The following is a 20,460-nucleotide window of genomic DNA, read 5'->3' as shown; positions in this document are numbered from 1 at the left end:
CTGGTGGTCCCATCTCCCAGCTGATTCCTCGCAGGGACTCAGTCCTCATCAAGTCCCCCTCCCCCTCCTTTCACATGGATTTCCTCTGTAAACTCCTGTGCATTATGTTTGGTCCCCATGCTTCTCTGACACCCTTCCTTTCCTCTTCCTCTGCGCCTTCAGCCCCAGCCTCCCCGTCATCCCCCACCTACACTGCCGTGATCACCAAGCTCAGCCGGGTGATCACGGAGGCTGAGGTGTTGGCGAAACTGAACTCACACCCGGACCTGGAAATTCGCTCTGACTGACGTATCCACAATGCCTCTGGTCCCATCTATCTCATGCGGGTCTTTTCGGAGTCCGCCCCCTCCATTTACCACCTCCTCACCCAGGATGCCCTGATTTTCCACCATCGCCACCCTGTTGAATCCTCCAAATCCCCTCCTCAATCCAACCTCTGCCAGTGCTGCCTCATGTACAACGATCACCTGACCCCCAACTGCAAAAATCCCCCTCACCTGTCCTCATTGCAAGGCCTCCCACTTTCTTAAACACTGCCCCAACCTCACCACCCCTCCTTCCTGTAACACCTGCAATGGCCCCTATCCCACCTACTCCCACAAGTGTAAAGCTAAACCCCCTCCTGCCACCCCTGAGCTTACTGTATCTGTCTGTCCCATTGATCCCCCCCTCCCCCGTCCACACCAACAATTCCCTCCGTCCCACCCCCCATAGCTGAAGACATCATCTGGTTCCTCACCATAGTCCTCCAAAACATTCACCCTTTCCAGCACCCCCACACCCTCCAACAAATATCCCTCGCTGCCCACTCCGTCTTACACCTTCTCCACTTACTCCCACAACCAAGCCCACTTCACCTTCACCTGCCTCGACACCCTAGTCTAAGTCTCTTCCCTCCCCTCTCTTCAACCCCCCCTCTGCTCCCGTCATGGTGCAGCATGAGTGTCGCATCCTATTCCAGTATGTCCGCTCCTTCCGCACCAACAAATACCTACTCATGAATACCCTCTCCCACCATCGGGTCGACACCTTCCTCCTGAATGAGGCCTTTCTCCAGCCCCACCATACTATCCACACCTCTCCCTATATCCTAAGCCGCACTGATGCTCCTGGTCCTAGAGCACAGGGTGGAGTCACCATTGGCCACTTTAAGCATATCCCCATCCGGCCACAACCCCTCCTAAATGGCCCCACCGAACACCTTATCCTCAACATCTTCTTCCCCTCCCTCACCATGATCTGCACCACCATCTATGTCTGCTCCATTTCTTCTCTTCCCTATGACTTCATCTCCCACATTGACCACACCTTCTCCACCTATGTGATTGCTGCTGACATTAACATCCATAGCCGCTCCCCTGCCGCCCTTCAGCGGTGGTATCAGTTCCTCTCCATGATCTAAGGTGACCCCTTCGCCAGCACACCTGTTGGTTGGTTGGTTGGTTGTTTGGGGAAGGAGACCAGACAGCGTGGTCATCGGTCTCATCGGATTAAGGAAGGATGGGGAAGGAAGTCGGCCGTGCCCTTTCAGAGGAACCATCCCGGCATTTGCCTGGAGTGATTTAGGGAAATCACGGAAAACCTAAATCAGGATGGCCGGACGCGGGATTGAACCGTCGTCCTCCCAAATGCGAGTCCAGTGTATAACCACTGCGCCACCTCGCTCGGTGCCAGCGCACCTGTCCTGAAAGCGACATCATCCCCGATGCTGTCATTGCCTCCGCCAACCTCCTTGGGCGTATCGCCATCAACATCCTTGAACCCATAGGCAGCAACCACCTCCCCATCCTTCTCACCATAACGTCTGCTCACCATACCCCTCTGGCTCCCCACACTGCACCCCCTCCAAGGTTGTCCATGACTACTGTCGTGCCAACTGGGATGCCTACTGGGAATCCATCGCCACCCAGGTCGAAAGCCACCCTCTTACTTATCACCATCCTGACTATTTCATCCACGCGTCGTCCTTCCTTCAGACTGTAATTACTGACACCGTGGAGGCCCATGTTCCTTGTAAAACAATCCAACCCCACCGTCCCACTCTCCCTCTGTGGGCTGTCCTCCTCCTCCTCCTCCTCCTCCGCGAATCCCGCCGCCTCTATTACTCCTTCATGCACACTTGTGACAGGGATACACTCCATCATCGGCAAATGCAGAACACGCACAGAACCTTATACCTGGACTGGTGCCAGACCTGTACACAACTCAACGTCACCCTTCCTATCAACTCCTCCAAGTACTGGTCCACCTTCCATCGCCTTACTGGTTCCCATTCCACACCCCATTACCCCTTTTCCATAATGACTGCCCCCTTTCTGACAACGTCAGTAAGGCCAACCACTTCGCTTCCCACTTTTCCGAGGTCTTACCCATCCCTGACTATCCCCACTTTGATTATTCTCTTCTCCCCACCGTTATGGAATGCGCCGATACCTCAGTCGCTCCACTTGCTCCTGGTCTCCAATACTTGGGGCAGTTGCCCCCCCTCTGTCTTGAACACTCCAATCACAGCACAAGACATTAAACTTATCCTCCAGTCCAAACACAACATGGCCCCTGGTCACGACTGTGGCACCCACCACCACCTTAAAGAAAGCCCCTTCTCCTTCCTGACTGTCCTTGCCAATCTCTATCACGTCATCCTCTCTACCGGCTTCTACCCCGACCTGTAGAACACTTCCCACGTCCTCTTATTCCTCAAACCCAACAAAACTCTTCCTTCCTATCGTCCCATGTGCCTCATCTCGGTCTTCAGTAAGGTCTTTGAATCCATCCTCTCCCGTCATATCCATCACCGCCTTCATCAAAACCACCTACTCCCCCTTACCCAGTGTGGCTTCCGACCCTCTTTCTCCGCCGAACACCAACTCCTTAACCTTGTCCACTTTCTTTCCCTCCAGTTTAACTCCTATCACTCCGCCATTTTTGTTTCCTTCTATCTCCAAAATGCCTATTACCGCATATAGCATCCCGCTCTCCTCTTTAAATTCAAAACCTACGCCTGCCTGTCAATTTTGTCCATCTGGTCACTTCCTTCTTCTCACACCATTCTTCCTATGTCATCATCCACAACACCAACTCCCGTATCTTTTATCCCACTGCTGGCATGCCCCAGGACTCCGTCCTCTCCCCTCTCCTCTATCTCCTGTACACCGCTGATATGCCCAAGCCACCCCCACCTGTCCACCTTCTCCAATATGCTGATGACACTGCCTTCCTGGCTCTCTATCCTACCCTTCCAACAGTACCAACGCACCCTCCAAACCCATCTTAACCAGTTCACCACTTGGTGTAACCAGTGGTTCCTTCATCTCAACCCTCCAAAACCCAGGCAACTATCATTGGCCGCACCATCCACTCCTTCGTCCCCATGATTTCCACCTCACCACTTATGGTCGTCCCATCCAGCTCACCCCCACCCTGAGATACCTTGGCCTCACCCTCAACGCCTCACCTGGACCACTCACCTCCTGACCACCCAGCAGAAAGCCCATTTCCGCCTCCGCCTCCTGAAACTCCTGCCTGGCCAGACATGGGTATTGCATCCTTCCACCATTCTCAACACCTACAAATCCCTCATCCATCCTATCCCCTGTTATGCCAGCATTGCCTGGATCGCCACACCCACCCGCTTTTACAAGGCCCTCCAAATCCTCGAACGACATGTGCTCCACCTTGCCTTCTGTATCTGCCTTCCTTCCCCCACACAGCTCCTGTATGACCTCATCCTTTCCCCCCACCTCCTCCTTTTCCTCCAACATCTCCGCATCCTTTTCACTGTCCGCAGGCTTGACCCCCCCCCCCCCCCCCCCGGGTTTCCTCCTTCCTCTCCCCCCCCCCCCCGAGTCATTGCCGTGCCTCTATCGCTGTATCCCTCCCTCTCTCCACCTCCACACCCTCCATCTCCTTCACCAGGGCAATTTCCAGCACCTCCCCTCCCGGATGTTGAACTTCACCGTGGCATCTACCCTTTCTTCCAACTATAACCTGTCCTTGTTCCCCTCCTCCCCCTTCCCCAGGGCCCCCTTTTTTTCCTCTCCCCTCCTTCTCCCAGAGCGGATTTTTTTTCCTTCCCTCCCTGAGTCCCTGCACCCCCTCCTCGACTGCTTCCCTCCCCAGCCCTCTTCATCAGCGCATCCCTCGCCCGTCTCCCCCCCATCTCCTCCCCTCCCTCCCTTCTTCCCTTCTCCCCCCTCTCCTCCCGTCCCCACCTGCCCTTCTTCCCTCCTCCCTCGTCTGTCTGCCCTTGGCAGAGCTTCTCTGCTGATCGGCGTCAGTGTAGTGTTTGGTGCTGTTCTCCTATGCGTCATGAGCTGTGATTTTAATTGTTTGCTAGACTTGTACATAATGTTATTGTCAGTGATTGTTATATGCTACGCCGTCCGTCGATACTTTTATGATCCTGTGTGTGGTTTTGTTTTGTGTGCGCTAATTTTTTACGGTTTTTATCTCCATTTTACAGTGCCCCCATTTTTGTCTGTTTTCTTCCACACTGTTCCCCATTTTTTATATCTATGTACCCAATTTTTCCTCCATTCTGTTATTTTAAATGTGTTCTTTGTATAATTACTGTCTTTCGCATATTGTTACTGCTGTCAGCTCGCTCCAGATGGAAAAAAAAGGAAAAAAAAGAAGAAAAAGCGTAGCACATTCGGTAGCGTAATGCAATGTGAGCGAATTGCGGTTCTTCTTACGTTGGTTCAAATCTCCTTAATATCATTTTTTCCCTCGTTCAATATGAAATACGCACATCTCGTAATTATAAAACTAATCATCATTTTTTATGAATAATGCACGTCTTCTTGTTTCTAATTACATATTGGACGCGAAATTCCTGTTTCCATTTCGAATACAAATTCTTAATTATCGATGTTTTATGAAAGACTGTTCATGAAAGTGGCTTAAATTAAGAAAACATAATTTAATTTTTTAAGACAGAAATGAAAAACCAAATCATCTTTATTTGGACATGTCCATCGTTTTATACCACAGATAAGTGTCGCAGAAACATGAAAAACAATCATTTTCACAGCATCGAGCACATCATATAAATGCTGGATTTTTACACTTGCTACTGTACCATTACAGTATGAACCCAACAGAACTGATATGGAGCCAAGCTGCGGGATTTGGCCCCAGAAGTAGCAAGACTATTAAGCTGCCAGACGTACTGGAACTAAACGCACGCAGCTTTTTCACACGTCACTGCCGAACGCTGGAGGCATTATAGGAGGGCTCGTCATAAAACAAGAGAGAATGCTGCGCCTGGTTGGCTTCGTGGATTCTGTTATATCAACATAGCAGGTGACACTTCCAGAACTGAAATGTATTTCTTGGATTCGGATAAGCAAGAAGCTAAGAGATTACCAGACGACTAACTGTAAGTAATACGTTCAGTGGCTTCAATATTTAATTATACGGTGAAATCCTTCAATACTCTCTCACGATAAACACAGCTTATGCAGAAAAATTACCCTGTGGTTCAGTCAGGAATTTTCACCATTCTTGTTTTTAATTACAGTAGTACGTTAGCTAAAAACGATAAAGTGTTGCGGTTTTCGTCTAGTCGTCTAAGGAGCATATTGTGGGAGATTTGCAGTGTATTATTTCATTCTGCTTAAAAATTAAATCACATTTGAAGCTCTATTGTTCCTCTGCTTGTGTCTTTTTACGTGTGACCTGCAGCTGGCCACGTCACTGCAGGCTAGCTGTACCAGCTGACCGGCCAGTACTGTCGAAGTTAAATGCGCCGGTAAAGCTATTGTCCCGCATGATCGCGCAGTCTATGTGCGCATAACACAGCGTAAAACGTATCCTTATGATCGTACTTGACTGTACTCGAGACAGCTTCGCTGCAGTCCAGTGCGAAACGGAAATCCAATGAGGTTCCAGCAAACGCGGAAGAATACATACTGAAATGTTTACATCAGGTTTATTCTTATAATTAACGCATTACAGTACTGTACCTGTTATCATTTACCTCATAGTAGCTTTTGCCGTATTACTTAGCAGACCTGTTCCACTGGAACACACTAGCTTGTAGCGTACATTTTGTATGTGTTTACAATCTGTACACTGTGCTGATCTGGTCTTGGCACATGTAAGGTATCTAACGGTTCACATATTTTACTTTACATTCTTATTGCCTCCCAGTAATTTAATTATATTATTTTCGTTCCCATTTAGATTGCTTTGTCTGGTAAGGCATCTTACAAGCAGATGCCTTATCCAAATGATTTTTATTCTTATTTTATGCCCTATTGTGGCAACTGACAAATGAAGCTGCTTCTGCTATTTTTGTACATTAGTTTCGACATATATTATTATCCTTATATGCATGGATGCACAGTTTAGAATCGAGCTTCATTATGTTACTATCTGTTATACTAAATATTTTCTGTTCTATGCTTTTCATATAATCTGATGATGCCTCACAAAAACAAAAACCAATTTGCAACCAAGACTACCTTAAAAACAAAACACAACACATTAAAGATGAGTCTATATACGATTACCGATCTCAATGGTTGCCATCTCTCTCTTGCCACCCTTCATCTGTTGTCATCTTAATATGTGTGTGTGTGTGTGTGTGTGTGTGTGTGTGTGTTCATCTGTTGTCATCTTAATGTGTGTGTGTGTCTATATATATATATATATATATATATATATATATATATATATAATTATCAGTACCCCCTGTTTTAGCATTTTTATTTTTTCCTAATTATAGTGTTTCATCCACTACACATAGGCTGTTTCTTTATTCACTTTCTTTGGTCCTAGTATACAGCCCACTTTTACTTCTCACTTATTTTTATTACATCTGGAGCTGGCAGGTAGGTAGGTATGCAGGCTGGCTGGCTGGCTACAGGCCATCAACTGGCTTCCTCCTAACCAACACATGGCCCTTACTGGCACTGAGGCAGAACCAGAATTCATCAGACCTCCACCCTGACATCCAATGAGCTCTCGCTTGACACCACTGAAATCACAAATGGTGGCAGTTTGGGGTCAACGGAATGCATGCTACATGGTGTGTGGCACAGAGCTGTCCCTGAAGTAATTGAATAGTAACAGTTCATTGAGTCACTGTGGTGCCCACTGCTGCTCCAATAGCTGCTGAAGATGCAGTATGATGCACCAGAACCGTATGCCGAAGAAAATAGTCTTCCCTCTCGGTAGTGCCACATTGCCATCCATAGCCCGGTCTTTTGTGGCTGTACATTCTCGTGACCATCACTATCGGCAATCGTGTACAGTGGCTACATTCCTGCCACGACTTTCTGCAATATCACAGAAGGAATATGCAGCATTCTGTGGCTCTATCACATGACCTCATTCAAATTCAGTGAGGTGTCAATGGTGTCTTTCTCACCTTAAAGGTATTCTTCACTAACATCAATTCACCATGTCCAATCTCAAAGGTAAGGAACACTCACAACCATTACAGCATGCATTTAAAGCAAGCCTGATTTGCATCCTGATAGTGGTGCTGCTAGTGCCACTCTTATGCGACTGGTGCGAAATTAGAATAGCCATCATCTCGGTTTTTTTTTCTTTTTTTTTCCATCAATGTATGTGTGAACATTGGTATTTGTATTGTGTATGTCATTCTAATACTGACTAAGCTTTTTATACTATGACTTGTCTTTAAGACAAGTCTATACATGATCACTAATCTTTTCGTGGCTGGTATCATTCTCCTACCACACTTCACCTGTCATTTTATTGCTCACCTTTTAGATATTTTTTGTATACTCTGCGCACCCCATTTTAGTTGTATTTTTGTTTTCTATCTTTTTATTCTGAAACACTCTGTTACATTGATTTTTTACGCGTGTTATGCCAAACACTCATGTTAGTATGTTTAAATATACTTATTATATCTAAAAACAAAGATTCTGTAACTTACCAAACAAAAAACGTTGGTACGTTGATAGAGACACACACACACACACACACACACACACACACACACACACACACACACACACACACACACACACACACACATTTCAAGCTTTCGCAACCCACAGTTGCTTCATCAGGAAAGAGGGAAGGAGAGGGAAAGACGAAAGGATGTGGGGTTTAAGGGAGAGGGTAAGGAGTCATTCCAATCCCGGGAGCGGAAAGACTTACCTTGGGGGGAAAAAGGGACAGGTTCTTAGATTTGTAATTCTACTTTGTATCGATCTTGTGAACCACACTTACCTGGGAAGATGGACCAGTCAGCCCATTTCCTGCACTTTTTCCGCTATCTATTTCGGTTCCCCACCTAATTGGCGCCTACATCAGTCACTTCCCCTGACACTGTCAGCTGGCTCCCTTGCTGGCTGCACAAGTAACTTCTGTGTCATTCAGTCAAGGCAGGCGAAACAGCTGGAGGAGGAGATTCTTGTTTAACGTCTAGAGGCAGAGCACAAGTCCGAATTAGGGAAGGACAGAGAAGGAATCTGGCTGTGCCCTTTCAAAGGAACCATCCTGGCATTTGCTTTATGAGATTTAGGGAAATCATCCTGGCATTTCCTTTGAGATTTAGGGAAATCACGGAAAACCTAAACCTGGATGGTTGGACGTGAGCTTGAACCATTGAGTTGCTGGTCCTACAGTGAGTGCAATTATTTATTTATTAGTACATTTTTGTCCAGATCCCTCCCTCTATGTTAGTGCCTTTGTTCCAGTCCCATGTGTGTGTTTGATGTGAGTGTGACGCCCCCACCCCGACTGATGACTGACTGGCCTGACTGCCACACATTTCTCTCTCCATAATTGTGTGTATACTACTTTTCACAGCTTTACCTTTCATTTTGGTATGTCAGCCACACGGTTGTATGCAAGTAGCTCCTCTTATTCACAGTTGGTGGCACCTGAAAATGAAGCTTTGGGCTTCAAAACAGGTCATGCAATAAAAAGATATTACTGGCAGCTGAAGTGGATTTTTGATTTTATTATTATGTTCCTCAATTTCAGATGTTTGCCTGATCAAATATTTTAAAATGTTTAAACAAAATTAAAGCTAATGCTAAATATTATACACATTTTAATTAAATTCAAGTACATGCACATTTGAAAATTATAAATCCAACATTTATGATGAATCATACTGATCTGACTTTTTACAGGTAAGGTTTCCAACTCCCCTTTCACATTTCTTTTCATCAAGACATAGAAACTGTGAGAATTTGGCAACTGGTTGAAACATTGGATGGTTCTGTCTGAAAGACTTCACTATAGCTGCTGAGAACATTCATCATCAGATTAGACTAGTATTTTTTGGGATAAAGATTTTGGAACCATTCTCTTACATCTGTTACACTTTTTACTTGAGCACTAGTGTCTATCAAATTCCTGGTATTACACATTAATAACAACCTAAATTTGTCAGTTCACATCCGTAATCTCTGTAAAAATTCTGCAGCGTTTGCCATTCATTTGATTGCATCTGTTATACTAGTAAATATCCAAGGAATTAAAAAAAAAATTATTCAGGTACACAAAGCCAACTTAAATGACACAAGATTAATCAAATTGCTGTCCTACAGTTAAATCTGAATGATAAAGTAAAATAAAATTGATATAAATGATGATGACAACAACAACTGTACCTAAATCTTCAGTGCAAAGCTAAATTTGCCACTGTGGTTTCCTGTGTAATCGAATTAGAACCCACAGAAATTTCAGCAATTTGATACACTTTTCATGCATAATGTCCTCACTAGGAAGATGTAAATGCACACAGGCTAAATAATTTGCAAAATTTATTTCATCAAGTGTCAAATAAAATTTGCATTTCACTGAACATGACAATATTTACATTTCAAAATTTACAACTGCTCCAAATAAATATCATAGCATGACATTTTGGTTTATTACCCAGAGTGTCTGCAATGTGTGCCATAACCAGTAACTGCGTTACATTTCCGAGTTTCTTACAGAACTTACAGTTTTCAGCCTGGAAACCTAATCTATCAACACCTGGCAACTTTGTCTCTTTAGATGAGGATGTCAAAAACATGTGGTCACACTTGTGAACAAGAAACCTACACTGAAACAATGTGATTACTATCTATAATTCAGTTCCTTAACTTTTCTTAGTTCTCCAACAGAAACCACCTATCTGTATCTCTATTTCACTAGAAATAAAGACAGATAGTAAATAAATAAATAAATAAATAAAACAAAACAAAACAAAACAGGGATCTGGAGGTGTCTCATCATGATTGATACATTTCTCTTGGCTAGAAAAAAAAAACTGGTAGTCACAAGGTTGGAAAATTTTTCTTTACTGTAAAGTTTTTCCTGTTTCCCATTTCTGGTGATCTACATTACAATCTGAACTGTCAGAATCATTAATATCTAAACAGAACAATAAATGCCAACATCCTACAGCAAACTGCCACTGCAGACGTATGACACAACAAACTAACTGCTCACAGAAATACCAATTTCACAGTCAAATTAACAGCACTAATTGTCTGAGAAAGGCAGATTACCATCAATCCATGTTTTTATCCACAGAACTCTAGTAACAGGGTGACTGAACATATCTGCCATAATTTCTTAAAGAAACTATTTTCGTCTAAAGCAATTTAGGTAAAGCACCTAAAAATTGAAACTTAATGGGCAGACAGGGATTTGAACTCCACTGCTCCTAAATATGTTGTCTTGTTTGGTGTCAACTAAAATACAACTGTTGTTCAATGTAAATATTTTGAACAGTTGTCAAGTAAAACTTTCTTGAGCTACAATAAAATAATGCATAAATTATTATTATTATTGACATTTTTTTCTCAGACTGTTAAGTCTGGTTAAAAATGGAACGTGACGCGGACCTTGATCAAGCGTGACTTCCTTGTAACTGTATGGTATATGTTATATTGCATTTAGGAACTTTCGGGTAATTGAACATGTATCAATAATTACAGATTTTTGTAGTTGTATATATATGTTTGGATGTAGCTGTATTGCATTGATGTACTGGTGGATATTGTGAGGTATGACTCCTGTAGTTGATAGTATAATTGGTATAATGTCAACTTTATCCTGATGCCACATGTCCTTGACTTCCTCAGCCAGTTGGATGTATTTTTCAATTTTTTCTCCTGTTTTCTTCTGTATATTTGTTGTGTTGGGTATGGATATTTCAATTAGTTGTGTTAATTTCTTCTTTTTATTGGTGAGTATGATGTCAGGTTTGTTATGTGGTGTTGTTTTATCTGTTATAATGGTTCTGTTCCAGTATAATTTGTATTCATCATTCTCCAGTACATTTTGTGGTGTGTACTTGTATGTGGGAACGTGTTGTTTTATTAGTTTATGTTTTATGGCAAGTTGTTGATGTATTATTTTTGCTACATTGTCATGTCTTCTGGGGTATTCTGTATTTGCTAGTATTGTACATCCGCTTGTGATGTGATCTACTGTTTCTATTTGTTGTTTGCAAAGTCTGCATTTATCTGTTGTGGTGTTGGGATCTTTAATAATATGCTTGCTGTAATATCTGGTGTTTATTGTTTGATCCTGTATTGCAATCATGAATCCTTCCGTCTCACTGTATATATTGCCTTTTCTTAGCCATGTGTTGGATGCGTCTTGATCTATGTGTGGCTGTGTTAGATGATACAGGTGCTTGCCATGTAGTGTTTTCTTTTTCCAATTTACTTTCTTTGTATCTGTTGATGTTATGTGATCTAAAGGGTTGTAGAAGTGGTTATGAAATTGCAATGGTGTAGCTGATGTATTTATATGAGTGATTGCTTTGTGTATTTTGCTAGTTTCTGCTCGTTCTAGAAAGAATTTTCTTAAATTGTCTACCTGTCCATAATGTAGGTTTTTTATATCTAGAAATCCCCTTCCACCTTCCTTTCTGCTTAATGTGAATCTTTCTGTTGCTGAATGTATGTGATGTATTCTATATTTGTGGCATTGTGATCGTGTAAGTGTATTGAGTGCTTCTAGGTCTGTGTCACTCCATTTCACTACTCCAAATGAGTAGGTTAATACTGGTATAGCATAAGTATTTATAGCTTTTGTCTTGTTTCTTGCTGTCAATTCTGTTTTAAGTATTTTCGTTAGTCTTTGTCTGTATTTTTCTTTTAGTTCTTCTTTAATATTTGTATTATCTATTCCTATTTTTTGTCTGTATCCTAGATATTTATAGGTATCTGTTTTATCCATCGCTTCTATGCAGTCGCTGTGGTTATCCAATATGTAATCTTCTTGTTTAGTGTGTTTTCCATTGACTATGCTATTTTTCTTACATTTGTCTGTTCCAAAAGCCATATTTATATCATTGCTGAATACTTCTGTTATCTTCAGTAATTGGTTGAGTTGTTGATTTGTTGCTGCCAGTAGTTTTAGATCATCCATGTATAGCAAATGTGTGATTTTGTGTGGGTATGTTCCAGTAATATTGTATCCATAATTTGTATTATTTAGCATGTTGGATAGTGGGTTCAGAGCAAGACAGAGCCAGAAAGGGCTTAATGAGTCTCCTTGGTATATTCCACGCTTAATCTGTATTGGCTGTGATGTGATGTTATCTGAATTTGTTTGGATATTAAGTGTGGTTTTCCAGTTTTTCATTACTATGTTTAGAAACTGTATCAATTTAGGATCTACTTTGTTTATTTCCAATATCTGTAGTAACCATGAGTGGGGTACACTATCAAAGGCTTTTTGGTAATCAATGTATGCGTAGTGTAGAGACCTTTGTTTAGTTTTAGCTTGATATGTCACCTCTGTATCTATTATCAGTTACTCTTTACATCCTCGTGCTCCTTTGCAGCAGCCTTTTTGTTCTTCATTTATAATTTTGTTCTGTGTTGTATGTGTCATTAATTTCTGTGTAATGACTGAAGTTAATATTTTGTAGATTGTTGGTAGGCATGTTATGGGGCGATATTTAGCTGGGTTTGCTGTGTCTGCTTGATCTTTAGGTTTCAGATAGGTTATTCCATGTGCAAGTGTATCAGGGAATGTGTATGGGTCTGCAATGTAACTTAAATAATTGAGTGAGATGTGAATGTGTTGAGGTGAACTTCTTTAGCCAGTAATTTGCTATTTTATCATTTCCAGGGGCTTTCCAATTGTGTGTAGAATTAATTGCTCGGGTGACTTCATGTTGCAAAATTATCACTTCAGGCATTTGTGGTATCATCTTGTATGAGTCTGTTTCTGCTTGTATCCACTGTGCATGCCTGTTATGTTGTACCGGGTTTGACCATATGTTGCTCCAGAAGTGTTCCATGTCTGCTATGTTTGGTGGATTGTCTATTTTAATGTGTGTGTTATCTATTGTTTGGTAAAATCTCTTTTGGTTTGTGCTGAATGTTTGGTTTTGTTTCCTTCTATTTTCACTTTTTTTGTATCTTCTAAGTCGTTTGGCCAATGCTTGTAATTTCTGCTTCTTTTCATCTAATTGCTCTATTGCTTCTTGTTGTGAGATTTTACCTAACCTTTTTCGTTTTTTGTCTGATATTTCATTTCTTATAAATTGTGTTAGCTGTCCAATGTCTTTTCTCAGTTTTTCTATTCTGATCTGTAACCTGTGTTGCCATGCTGGTTTTGTGGGCTTCTTCTGTGTGTTGGTTGGTTCTGATCTCTGCCTAGTGTGTATATTTAGTGTAGTGAGTGCTCCTACATAAACCAGTAGTTGTAACTCTTCCATAGTTGTATTTTCATTTATTTTGTTGTGTATGATTGTGTTGATAGTTGTTATTGTTGTTTCGACTTGTGGGTTATTTGGTGGTGTATACAAGAATGGTCTAATGACTGTATTTGTGTCTTTGTATTCTATATATGTCAGCTGAAATTTCTCTTCTATATCTAACACGTGTGTCTCTTCGTGTTCTATTTGTGCCTATTCTGGTGGCTGTCTTATGATTTCGTTTTCCTCTGATTGTTTAATTGATGCGTGTTGGTCTTTGTTTGTTTGCTCTGGGATGTTTAAGTCCATTACTGTATTTTCTTCTTCTTCTGATTGCACATTATTTTGTTCCAGTATTTGTTGTACTTGTTGTTTGATGTTTTCTAATTCTGACTGGGGTATCCTGTTATTTTTTATTATTACACGGATCTGATCAGCTAGTCGTTGTTCTGTTAAAAATTTTAATTCCGGGTATCTGGTAATAAATGTTGTGTATACTTGTGATCTGTATCCAGTTGTGTTGGTTCCTAGGTTTGTTGCTTGGTAATAGCAGAACATGAGGTGTCTATTAACTTCATCTGACCATCTCATCCTCTGTCTTTGTTTTCCTTCTAGGGTGGTTGCAGGAAGCATATCCTGCAAAACACCTATTTGGATTTAAATCGTTTTCCAGTTGCCTAGCAGTGTCGTTACCATTGTGGGCGGGCATAGGGTTCAAGCGTCGTCCCCGACCATGACGGCGCTTGTCCGAGGCTTCTTAAGTTCTGTCCTGAACCAAGTAATCACACTAAAAGGGGGGTTAGCACTTCTAGTGGTTTGTTCTTTTCGTCGCCTTTTACGACTGGCAGAACATACCGGAGGCCTATTCTTTTCCCGGACCTCCACGGGTTTTATTATTATTATTATTATTATTATTATTATTGCTTTAATGTTCTATTATTGAAGTCAAATATGAATAAATTTAGTACTGACTTTCTCGTTTTACACTTTTATTGTGGGTTAGAACTTTAATACCATTTCATTGCAATTTATTCCATCACTTAAATTTTGTTAATAAACTGAAAAAAACTGTGAATTTACTTCTGATTGGTGACATTGCAACAGTGTGATTATGCACTTCTGTATTTAGAAACCGTCATAAGGAAAAATAGCAATAAATTTAGAACTATACCTGTCTTAGCATCAGATCCTTCGATAACTGCAGGATGACTCACTCTCAGTGACTGCTACGGGACATAAAAAATATTTTTTTTTTAAATAAATCATTACTCTGTACCACATGTATAAGAAAAAAGAAGTAACAAAACACTACCAGCACTAAGCACCAAAATAATAAATTATTTTGTTTCTGAATTAACTAACACTCTGGACTGGGTTAACACACACACACACACACACACACACACACACACACACACACACACACACACACACACACAGAGAGAGAGAGAGAGAGAGAGAGAGAGAGAGAGAGAGAGAGAGAGAGAGAGAGAGAGAGATTTATACAGGGTGATTATAATTACAGTTCAAATGCTGTAGAAACAGAACCAATGCTGAGAATGATGTTAAATTTAATGAAAATTTTACTACTAGATGGCACTGTAAGCAGCAGAACATGCAAAAATAAGACAGAGTACATGGCTGTTCTCAGTTAGCATCTGAGACACTCGGCATGACTGTCTCAATACAGGATTGCACACTACTGGCAAAGCTCTTTGTCAAGAATGGTGACTGTGCGCCAGTAGCTCTGCAGAAGTCCTGGACACTCAAGCGTATGAAAAATGGCATTGGTCCAACGTCTGTCAAGGGTCTGGAGAAAATGATTACGAAACCTGAAAACACAGATTCTTTTGAAGTGCAATGTGGCAGAGGGAGGAAAACAACTGATCAAACAACAACAGACGATGTGGTCACAGATTTTCAGGAGGGGTCAAGTAGTGGTCTGAAAATATGCAGTGCACGGGGAATTGCCCAAACTTTGGACATGCCAGTGCATAAAATCCTACTTAACATCCTGCGTTGCTATCCATACGAAATTAACCATGTTCAGGAGCTGCTTCATTGTGAATTTATTGCTCACATAGAAGTAGACAACATGGGTTGATGCATGACATGACACGACACCTAACATTTACCTTTCTAGTGCTGACTGCAGGAATGATCACTTCATCCAGCACAGTCTCCCACATACTCGGATGTGCATCTTCCTGTCCACAGTATCTCATCTCGTCTAGCATTATCTTCGAGTGACAGATGAGCCCATTTCCATCTCCAAGGACAGATCATTACACAGAACTGCAGAATATGAGCAACAGAAAATCTGCTCGCACATCAACCAGTACCAGTTTAATCTACAAAGGTAACTGTGTAGTGTGGGTTGATGACCTTGTTTATCATAGGGACACTGTGCCCTGTACAGGCACTGGTACATGCTATGAGAGTCTTTAGCTCACCATCATTACAACTCTTCAACAGGGTGGATGTGTGGTAGGAAAATATTTAGGCAAGATGGTGCTTCCTAATACATTACACAGCCAGTGAGGCAGCTGCTGCAGGGCATCCAGATCACTTTATCTGTGTGACCTCTGGCTGTCGTGTAATCTGGAAGATGTTGTATTCAGTGCTCTGGTAATAAATGTAGTTGAATTGAAGGTATGTGTTAAGCAACACATGCTGCATGCAACCCCTGAGATACTCCAATCTGTTGTGGAAAATGCTGTTTCTCAATTTCAATTTGTGGCACAGAACAATGGACAGCATATTGCACATATCTTGCACCAGTCTCCCAACAATTAAAAACTGATCTCATCACTGCTTTTTATGTGGTTCTTGGCCTTAGGATAGTCAAATACTTATTTTTTCCCATACAATGTGGTACAATCTTGCTGTGGTGGATGGGCATACTTAACAGTGCCACAACTGTTGAATACCAAACTTTGCTGTCATTTGCAATTCACACCACAGCTATCATACCGCAATTCATATGTTATTCGTAGTCAAACCCATTTACATAATATTACATTCTGGGCAGAGGTTCTCTCTCTCTCTCTCTCTCTCTCTCTCTCTCTCTCTCTCTCTCTCTCTCTCTCTCTCTCTCTTTTCCACATTTTGAAATTAGAACTGGACCAGAATAAGTTTTTTCAGGCTCCTGTAAGACTTTATATTTTCAATAGGAAACACCATGACTTGAAAGAGTATATAAGAGTAGACTGATGGATTTGATTACCTCAGATTGAAGATTTGGATCTTCCTGCAAGTTACACACAGAATCCAAGGTCAAATTGGCTTCTTCACATGCTCTCCAAAAGTTATAAAATTCTTCCACTTTATTACTGCAAGACACACATATAAGCTTAGGAAGACGATCTCCTGGATGCACCTACACAAACAAAACATTTATACAATTAACCTTCAGATCTTAGAATTCTGCAGCCTACTACTGTACAATATATAGCTAAAAAAATGAGAGCACAGTTAATGCTCCAGGTCCTCCCTCCATTTGACAACATACATGATGCAATTGCTGAAGCAGAAAGTCAACTCTGCAGCAACACCAAATGAAACTGGTAACAAATGCCATGAACTTTTTTTTTCAGTGCAACAAGTGTCTTCACACAATAATAGTGTGAATCTGCACCTTTGTTAGTAAAATCATCTGGATCACCAACATGTGACAACTGTGAACCACACTTTCTACCCCATGGTTGGATAGCAGCACAGAACAGGTGCAGTTTATGCAGAGCAGCAATAAAGTCTGCCTCCCTCCCCCACCAATTCAGGGTTGAGGCCTGACAGTTCACAAAATTTCACCACTCTTGTAACACTGGAATCAGTACTGGCAAGTATGATGGGCAGATCTCTATCGAGACTGAGGGCTACCTGATATCAGTATATAAGACACACATTGCCAAAATATGCTCAGCTAAAAGTGGCACACCACAAACCTCAGAGTGGTGGATCCTCTCGCCGTTTGAGGAAGCCGTGTGTTAAAGGGCTATGTGCGATGCATAGCCTAGTAGGCAGAACTCCTTCCAGCAGTGCAGATGTCATGAAGTCCGCCTTGCCTGTGTGGTCGATTTGAGGGACCACAGTTTTTTTTCTGTCACCTTCAACCATTCAGTCCCCCACTGACGCATGATGTGTTTGTCAGAAAATTAGATGACAGCAAGCAACGGGATGGAACACTGACAGACACCACCATCCCGAATGCTTCTATCGCCGTTTTGTCAGCCATGTTGTTTCCCTGTATCCTGATGTGGCCAGGTACCCAGCAAAAGATAACCTCCTTGCCACAGCACAGGAGTTGCTGTAAGGAGTCGTGGATGAGCTGAATCAACTGGTCTGCACTGGGTGAAGTGCTTGTAGTGCAGTGAGCAGATAAGAAACCTTGAACAATGATGTCTGTGTAGCCTCTGCTGTGCCATCATAATGCCATATAACTCTGCATCATAATTTGTAAATTGTTCCGGAAGATGCACTTTGAAAACCATATTAGGGAAACAGTGGAACAACTGAGGAACATTCTCTTGCTGGGGTCCACCTGCATACTCAATGATAAAACTGTGGTACATTCTTAAAATGAAAGAAAATAAAGTTGTAAAAACGTAATCCTGAGTACAAGTTTTCTTGTACCGAGTCACGCTTAAAATCACTTTGGGCCTCTGAAGACAGCAAGGTGGCAACATGTTCCATCCCTGGCTGTGTATTTGTAGGTGTGATAGATCCAGCTCATTGAGATAGTCAATGGCACATATTCGGAATGGCTTGGTCACATGGGGCCAATTCCTGAACAGCCATTCAAAGTTGGGTTCGACGACTGCACTAAATGCCAATAACTGAGGTGATGGTGAGACTTTCAGTGCCTGTTGAGCCAACAAGACACGCCACCAAATACAGAGTGGTAGTTCACCAGTCTCTGAACTGAGCTGGTCCGAAAGGCTCCAGTCAATATCCGAATGCCCTCATGATGGACAGTGCCTAACATCTTATCACAGAACAAGCTGGGCAGATTTGTACAATCGGCAGTTTGGGTCTACAGCAATATCACAGCCTCATGGCTAGTAGTGTCCTACTCTGCTGTTCCAGCTTTCCATCTCAACCAGTATGGTGCATGCCAACAATGAGTACTACCAAACAGTTATACAGTGACAGAGGAAAAAATAAATAAAAAGAAAGGTAAGAGTGATGGTCTTCTTTTGGATAAAATGGAGAAGACATCTAGAAATTTGAAAGCATAGTAGTAGTAGTAGTAGTAGTAGTAGTAGTAGTAGTAGTAAAATTTCAAATATGAGAACAGAACACAGAACATAAAAGCTCCTAATACAGATATGTGAGATGTGGCACATGGACACAAAGGAAGGAAGATCAGGGTTTAACATTATGTAGGCAATGAGGTCATCAAAGACTGTATATAATAGAAATGGGGAAATTAACAAAATATCCCTTTCAAAGGAATCATCCCAGAACCCACCTCAAGAAATTATGAGGAAAGAAACAAACCTAAATCTGAATACTGGGGTAGATGTTTCAATCTAACTCATCTCAAAGGCAAATTCAATATTTCAGACACTGCATCACCTGATTCAGTTAAAAATTAAGCTGAGAAATGCATGATTGTGTCATTTATGACATGAGTACAGGATAATGAATTTTCATCCTTGATGTTGACATATTTTTTGGTTATTCTGTGCCATTCTTTATTTGGAGTGTGGCTTCTGTAGGTGAAAATCTCAGTTGTCTTTTCAACCTATTTCCACATTTCATGAATCACAATGATCTGTTTAATGAAAATAAAGTTAAACAAATTTACAGTATGTGTAGTCAACATGGATTAAACACAAATATGAGTAGAAACTCAAATATGAGTGTCTGGCCACTTATACCACCTATCATGACAGCTAGTCTGTAAAAATTTTGACATTTAAAATAATTCCTCTAATATGATAGGGTCATTCACTTTTCCCTTTACTTTTGAAGAGGAAAATAAGCTTTCTTTTTTTTTTTTGTATCCTCACTTCTGAAGAATACAGGACATATGCTTGTTAATATTAAAAATGTATGAGTGTACTTGCTCTGATCCGTATTTTCTACATAATCCATTCCTTTCTTCATATTTAATGACAGGCTATTCTCTTTAACAAAAAATTGTGTTTGAGGACATCATCAGTTATTTTACTGGCCAAATACCAAAAGTCATCACCCACTTTTAGTGTCCCGTTTCCTAATCTAATCTAATCTCATCTGTTCGGTATCACCTCGTTTAATTTGAATACATTACATTACCTTTGTTTTAACTTTGTTGATATTTATCTTACACACTTTTTCAAGATTATGTCCAATATGTTCAACTGCTCTCCCAAGTCCTTTGTCATCTCCTACAGAACTACACAGTCATCAGCAATTTTGGAAGTTTTTCTCTCCTCCCTGAATAATAATTTAATCCCTTTCCTAATTCCTCCTTGGTTTCCTTCACAGCTTAGCTAATGTGTAGATCAAATAATGTCAAGGATAGAGTACAATCCTATCTCAGTCTCTTGTCAGCTGTTGCTTCCCTTTCATATCCCTTGACTCTTATAAATTGCAGTCTGACTTACATGCAAGTTGTAGATAACTTTACACTTCCTGTATTTTATCCTCTCCATCTCCAGAATTTCAGAGTGTAGGCTATTCAACACTGTCAAAAGCATTCTCTAAATCTGAAAATGCTGCATATGTATATATGTTTTTCTTCAGCAAGATATGTTGTAGGCTCAGTATCATATGTTCCTACATTTCTCCAGAACCCAAACCTATCTTCCTCGAAGTTAGACTCT

General features: G+C 41.4%; 1 protein-coding gene across 2 annotated transcripts in view; it reads right to left on the bottom strand.

Moving 5' to 3' along the window:
* Positions 1 to 20,460, bottom strand: part of LOC126184885 (zinc finger protein 184-like) — an 84,774-nt gene that overhangs the window by 25,158 nt on the left and 39,156 nt on the right. Inside the window, exons 2-3 of one of the 2 annotated variants that reach the window (XM_049927511.1) lie at positions 16,875 to 17,027; positions 14,820 to 14,874 (exon numbers count right to left, since the gene is read on the bottom strand). In XM_049927511.1, the coding sequence (XP_049783468.1) occupies positions 14,820 to 14,874; positions 16,875 to 17,027 (208 nt within the window). The remainder of the gene's footprint in view (positions 1 to 14,819; positions 14,875 to 16,874; positions 17,028 to 20,460) is intronic. The other variant, XM_049927512.1, reaches the window with a different exon arrangement.

This window comes from Schistocerca cancellata, chromosome 4 (assembly GCF_023864275.1).
Source record: "Schistocerca cancellata isolate TAMUIC-IGC-003103 chromosome 4, iqSchCanc2.1, whole genome shotgun sequence".
Lineage (NCBI taxonomy): Eukaryota > Metazoa > Arthropoda > Insecta > Orthoptera > Acrididae > Schistocerca > Schistocerca cancellata.
The sequence above is the reverse complement of the archived record's forward strand: the minus strand, read 5'-3'. Positions and strand labels throughout refer to the sequence as shown.